The following is a 7134-nucleotide window of genomic DNA, read 5'->3' as shown; positions in this document are numbered from 1 at the left end:
ATCAGCAGAGACCAGCCTTCCTACATAACAGACCTCCTTTTTGAAGAGCTTGCTCCTGGTTGGCTTGAACTTCTCCCCGTGAGGTTGGAGGGCCCTCAGGACACATGCCAGTGACTCGACATGATCTTCATATGTCTTAGACTTATTTGTGACACTGTAAGCCATAGATGACAAGTATTTGCGCTAGATTCGCAGTAAAAATGATACAATTTCATGAAAGATTAATTGAGTACCAAACAACATCAAAGACACTGAAAGATCGATTTTTACGTTGTTCTTTATTGGATTAGACATCAAGCGCGCATGCATGCCAAAACTGTAACATCTGATGTAACATCAGATCTGAGAACTCTACTATTTACTACTGTACTAACACTATTAGATTTTAATGAACTGGTCTTCTTTGAACTTATTAATTGTTTAAATTGAAGTAGTAGAACAGAAAATTGAAAACTCCAAATTGAAAACCATAGGCCTATTTATGACAGCTGTTTGGAAGCACTGTGGAGAAAGAGGATGGAATCCACCGTGCCGGGGTTTAGCCTGTTTCGACGCGCTTCCAGCACCCGACCTGCTGAGCTGAAAGCGCGTTCGCTCGATGCGCTGGTTGCAGGAACACAAAGCACTGCTCTTGCCAGCATCGAGAGGAGAGGGAAATCGTGACGGTGACGTCTCCAAAAGCCAAGGACGTCTTCAATGCAATCCTCAAGACTGAAGTGCTGTGAGAGTGCCTGTGGTTGCAAAAGAGCCCTGCATTTGTGACAGTGGTCATGTCAATAGCCTTTAATAGGTTGCATGCGATTTAGAGAGTCTATATTGCAAAAGGTAATATTTTTATCGTACTTTATATCTCTGAAAGTTCCTAAGTGATAAATGTGTTTTCTCTTTTTGACCCGCCCTGCCCGCATCCACAATATTTTAAAAAGCTATTACCCAAATCCGCCCGACCCGCGGATAAACCCGCGGATCTCCGCGGGTCACGGGTCGACCCGCGCATCACTAACGCACGCACACACACACACACACACACACACACTCACACACACACACACACACACAACTACAACCACACATTCGTTAGTACATTGTATTAACTTCCATTCATTCTGCTATGTGGTCAAAGTAGCAACCAATGAGAGTGACAAGTGTCCATTGTTTAAAAACTATTTAAAAATAGGAAGATATGATTTGTAAAACATTGATATCTTCATTTCTACTCTGTCTCTATTTTTCATGAATTTACAGTTACTTATATTCAAAGAATCATAAAATTTGGACTCAGTTTTATTGTTGGTCACTCTAAAATCTACTCGTATGCTGATGATATCCTATCATATATCAGGCTCAGGTTTGTATACTGGTTGAGTGTAATCACGAGAAGCTGTGGGGTGAATGGAGTTGCCTTGATTAGGTGGGAGTGGCTAATACAGGGAGGTGCAGGAGGACAGGGTGAATGGAAAATTACTGACTGAGAGCTGGATGACAGAGAATGCTGTAGACAGGCAGGTGACCTGAGATGCAGAACTGTTACAGCTCCTGAAAATCCACCAAAGATTCAGCAGATTTCTGTCCCTCAAACAACATATAACAATCAGTTGAAGAGCTCAGGGTTTGAATGGAGGTGACAAAACTTTTAATTGACCAAATTTTATTAAAATTTCTGAAAGAAAATACAAAAACAAACAATTAGTTCAGAGGTTTAACCAGGGGGAGGGATCAATCTCGTTGTATTTCATGTCAATGAGAAAGGATCAAGATCATCTGTTGATTTTATAAAAACTACAGATGGAAGCAGAATTAATTGATGAACAGATCTTTATTTACTGGAAATACAGAAATTACAAACATTACAGAAAACCAGCGAATAAATCAGAGAGAAAGAGAGAGAGAGAGAGAGTGTGTTACAGAGAGCAGAGTAAAACCAGTAGCAGAGTCCCAGTGAGTCAGGTCAGAACTGGGAACACTGATCTCTCGTCAGTGTCTCTGAGACCAGAGTCTGGGAGCCCTGGGTGGCCTCACAGGTCACAGAGCCCAGCTTGCTCCACTGGTCTGCAGGGAGCCTCAGGGTGCTGCTCCAGCTGTAGAGGCCGTCCTTCTCCAGCACCCCGGGGCTCCTGCTCTCCTCCCAGCTGCTGCTGCTGCTGCTGCCCTCCACCTTCCAGGCCAGACTCCAGTCTGAGGGGAAGCCCTTGTTGGCCAGGCACATGAGCGTGGCCTTCCCCTCCTGCAGCTCCTCGCTGGAGGGGGGCAGCACTGTCAGGGTGGGACGGGCATCACCTAGGAGACACCAATCAGCTTAGAGGACAGGGACCACACATCTGTCAATCAAACACCAGACACTTTGACACATTTACTGTGTGACAGTTGATTTTCTCCTTAAAGGAGTTTCTGTCAGATGGTTTTTCTGCTCCACCAGTCACTCACTCACACATTGTTTCACTTCCCTTTAAGAAGCCTCTCATGCACATCAGCACAGAGACAATCATCATACATTTTCACCTGAAACATATCAACCTACACTGGAGAAACAAGAAGAAGATTTGGTAACAATCATGAAAAAACTTTAGGTTTACATGACATGTTAGTTTAGAGGGAACACAAATAAATACATAGAATAATCTGACAAACACCAATTTTCTTCATGTGGAATTCAATTGTCATTTAACGTTTTTAAATGTTTTCAAATTACAGTGGATGAACAACACAATGAAGACTTTCCAACGTTACTTTCTATAACAGTATTTATATTACAACATTTTCCAAACCTCATCGAAATGAAGTGAATCATCATCTTAAAAATAAAATATCTTTTCAGTTTGATATTGAATGAAGTTTAGGAAACATATTTAAAATAGAATTGAAGTTTGATCTTTTCTACAGTTGAACTTAAATTTCTGCATGACAGGAATGTGTAAAGAAACGTTTGGTAAAGCTGCTCTGAGTTCACCTCCATGATGAAGGAGGAGAAAACATAAATACTTAAAGTGTTAGAAATAAAACAAGATCATTTTATCTGCTGCAAACATTTAGAAACTAAATTTAAAACATAACATTACATTAATGTTCTTGTAGCATTTGTATAGAAACTTACTTCCAACATCCAGTCTGGTTCCTCCACCAAACGTCCACCACAGTGACACAAAGTCATTGAGCCGTCGTACAAAAACCTCTCACTGTGGAGTCACGGCTCTCTGACCTTGAAACAAACACACTCACCAAAATTAGTCTGTTTGTAATATTTTGGCAGCTGATGTGAGAAATGATAATATCCACAAAATCCCAGAATGTATATTTTTCTATTAAATACACTGTAAAAACGGTTGTAGAAATTAAAAAGCTGTAAAATAGCAACATTTAAAAGACCATAAAATCCAAAATAGTGTCACCACAGTATACACAGAATTAATGAGAAAATACCATGATGTCACAAGCAAGTGATTACCCTAAAATAAATTATATTATTCAGTCTAAATGATGGCTTATGCTTGTGTACATTTAATCTGAGTCTTAGTGTGCTACAACTACAATTAATCATATTTCTAATGTATTAAATGATCTACTGTCATGATTTAATGTAATCAGAACTATAAAACTAAAGGGATATTGTTCTGTTTATTTTCTATTTTCTAACAACAAGTCAGGTGAGTGTATTATTACAGGACGTCTTTGCATGGAAGAACATTTCTGATCTTGAAGTCTAAACTGTCCACATTCATTTGTGGCGCTTTAGTAGTGGTAAATACAAAAGTAAATTAGGGGGAATTTACTAAAACAAATTCTCAAAGGAAACTCCTCAAACACATCTGGATCAATATGCTGATAAAGTGATTGATACATTGATAATCAGCATCATGAGAGTGATCCAAGTCCCTGTTGGAGTGAGTCAGAGCATTTCCATAGAGAGCCACTTTGCATCAGCAGCACCATGCTCCAGTGCTCTGGGAGAGTTTATAGTCCTGAGAGTTGAAGACTGGATGACTGACAGCTGTCCTTCATGACAACAGAAGACACAGAAATCCTCCTCATCAAAAACATGACTTTGGTCTCCGTCCTCATCTGGACTCTCCTCTGCTGCTGCTTCACAGGTAAAGTCCAGAGAATCAAACTCCTCTCCTCTATCAACATCCGTCCCTTGAAATTGAAGCCGAAAAACCATGACGCTGCTTTATGTTTCTGTCTCTGTCTCCTCAGAGTCCAGAGGACAGGTCACAGTGACTCAGTCTGGAGCAGTGACCTCTGTTCTGGGAGCCTCTGTCACCATCACATGTAGGACCAATCCACAAGTTAATTTTTGGAATAACCAACACCTTTTAGCCTGGTACCAACAGAGAGATGGAGAAAAACCTAAACTGCTTATTTACGCTGCTACCACTCGAGCATCAGGGATTCCAGGTCGTTTTACAGGCAGTGGATCAAAGTCTGACTTCACTCTGACCATCAGTGGAGTCCAGGCTGAAGATGCAGCAGTTTACTACTGTCAGAGTGAACACTGGTTGAATATGGAAGTGTTCACACAGTGAAAAAGCATCGTACAAAAACCTCCCTCAGTCAGACTGAACAGAAACTGAACTGACTGCTGCAGCTGGAAGCTACTGCAGAGACTGATACAGTTCACTGAGAACACACACACACACACACACACACACACACACACACACACACACACACAGTCATAAATAGCTTACAAAGACAAGTCAACTTAAGAAACAATTTGATATTGTTTCAAATATATTCATGAATGTTAAATAGACATGTATGGTTTGTGTTTACACTACTTTAAACACTTTCATTTAAACCCTGCTTCCGTCCTTTAGAAAATCCATCAGCATCTCAGTCATAATTTATTTCATCTCTTCATAAAATCAGCCTGTATGCTGATGACATCATATTATACATGTCAACATCCACATATTTGCTTCTATATGTTATAAATCAGACCACAAGCTAAAGTAGAATTTCCACCTTCTCCCTCCTATCTGAACCGTTATGTGGTGTTTGGGTCAAATTGACATGTTTCAACTTTTTAGTAAAAGGCAAATGATCCAAACATACTTTTTTCAACCTTAAACCCCATGACCCTGGCTTTTTTTCCTTTGGAGAACATGTAAAAGAAAAAAAGAATTAATTGAGTACACATGCCACAGTGCCCCCATGCATTTATGTCCTTCATACGATTAATTCTATTAAATTGCCTAGTTAACAATTAGAAGTATCAATAATTGTATCTCTAAAAATTGGAAGATATTTCTGTTAGACAATGATGTTTTATTTCTCCTCTGTTTCCATTTTCCATGAAATCACCAGTTACTTACATTCAAAGAATCATACATCATACATACTCAGATGCCTTTTATTGTTGATCACTCTAAAATCTGCCTGTATTCTGATGACATCCTATCACACATCGCAAAATGCTCAGCTTGCATTCTTTCAGCCCATCATTTAATTAATAACGTGTGTGTGTGTGTGTGTGTGTGTGTGTGTGTGTGTGTGTGTGTAGGAAAACAAGATAAAATGACTGACTCTAAGAAAATGTACTACAAACAAGATGGGGGAACTGGGACTGCATGTCATGTGGGGAGGTAGAGAGAAATTGTGTTTCTTTATTTAAGGCCGAAGCCATGACCACAAAATGAATTTATCTGCAGATGGGGAACTATAAAATATTACAATAACATTCATTTCCCTTCTTTTGGCCCAGAATCAGGAACTAAAGCAGATTTTCTGGTGACTGTTGCTTAATGTTTAAAATGCATTACACACGCCTGTCATCGCAAACTAGTGTTGGTTCTACTCTATTCACAATGTACTGATCTCATTTTCATTTAAAAGACATAGTGTGTTTAATTGTGCACCATTTAAAAGCTGAACTTTTTCAATCTTACACCATTAACTTTTTCATTTTTTCCCTTCACATAATGCAATACGGCGTCAATGACAAATAACAAGTCCCTGTTGGAGTGAGTCAGAGCATTTCCATAGAGAGCCACTTTGCATCAGCAGCACCATGCTCCAGTGCTCTGGGAGAGTTTATAGTCCTGAGAGTTGAAGACTGGATGACTGACAGCTGTCCTTCATGACAACAGAAGACACAGAAATCCTCCTCATCAAAAACATGACTTTGGTCTCCGTCCTCATCTGGACTCTCCTCTGCTGCTGCTTCACAGGTAAAGTCCAGAGAATCAAACTCCTCTCCTCTATCAACATCCGTCCCTCTGAAATGAAGCCGAAAAACCATGACGCTGCTTTATGTTTCTGTCTCTGTGTCCTCAGAGTCCAGAGGACAGGTCACAGTGACTCAGCCTGGAGCAGTGACCTCTGCTCTGGGAGCCTCCATCAACCTCAGATGTAGGACCAGTCAGAACATTTATATTCATGGCATCTACCACCGTTTAGCCTGGTACCAACAGAGAGATGGAGAAACTTCTAAACTGCTCATTTACAATGTTGGCACTCGAGTATCAGGGATTCCAGGTCGTTTTACAGGCAGTGGCTCAAACTCTGACTTCACTCTGACCATCAGTGGAGTCCAGGCTGAAGATGCAGCAGTTTACTACTGTCAGAGTGAACACAATATCAACAGCCAGTATCTGTTCACACAGTGAAAAAGCGTTGTACAAAAACCTCCCTCAGTCAGACTGAACAGAAACTGAACTGACTGCTGCAGCTGGAAGCTACTGCAGAGACTGATACAGTTCACTGAGGACACACACACACACACACACACACACACACACACAGCAGCTAGCCATGTTAGGACATTGCATTGACTTCCATTCATTGTGGACAGCCGAGACTGTCCTCCTGTGAAAAACGAGCCCACAGCTCATTTGTGCAGCAAGTTATTACGATCCATAGTTACATTTTGTTGTTAGACAACATCTAGTGGTCGTTATGACAGCAGCAAAGGGAAAAGTGCGGTGACATAGTATAAAAAGAGACAAAGTCCACGTTAGGAGGAGGTTGCAGTGGATGGAGGGGTCGTCCTTTAGGTTATGTCACATGTAACAGACATGACATCACTGTCATGTCGTCATCAGAGGATGACAGAACCTGAATGACTTCCATGTGTTCACCTTCAACATCTGTTCTGAAAATGTCTCTCTAGTTCCTTCTTTCTGGTGTTATTGATGG

The 7134-nt window shown here is 40.6% G+C and overlaps 3 gene segments (V, D, J or C); 2 read left to right on the top strand and 1 right to left on the bottom strand.

Moving 5' to 3' along the window:
• Positions 1–1797: 1797 nt before the first annotated feature.
• LOC111219425 lies at positions 1798–3566 on the bottom strand. The segment is given in 3 exon segments: positions 1798–2277; positions 3092–3167; positions 3561–3566. Coding segments are annotated over 3 exon segments (411 nt in total).
• A 307-nt stretch (positions 3567–3873) lies between these two features.
• On the top strand, positions 3874–4535 carry LOC111218363. The segment is given in 2 exon segments: positions 3874–4085; positions 4192–4535. Coding segments are annotated over 2 exon segments (420 nt in total).
• A 1423-nt stretch (positions 4536–5958) lies between these two features.
• On the top strand, positions 5959–6620 carry LOC111218356. The segment is given in 2 exon segments: positions 5959–6167; positions 6274–6620. Coding segments are annotated over 2 exon segments (423 nt in total).
• The last annotated feature ends 514 nt before the right edge of the window (positions 6621–7134 follow it).

The sequence above is a fragment of the Seriola dumerili genome, unplaced genomic scaffold, assembly GCF_002260705.1.
Source record: "Seriola dumerili isolate Sdu_G_001 unplaced genomic scaffold, Sdu_1.0 BDQW01000003.1, whole genome shotgun sequence".
NCBI classification, from domain to species: Eukaryota; Metazoa; Chordata; class Actinopteri; order Carangiformes; family Carangidae; genus Seriola; species Seriola dumerili.
This window is presented reverse-complemented; position numbering and strand designations above follow the sequence as displayed.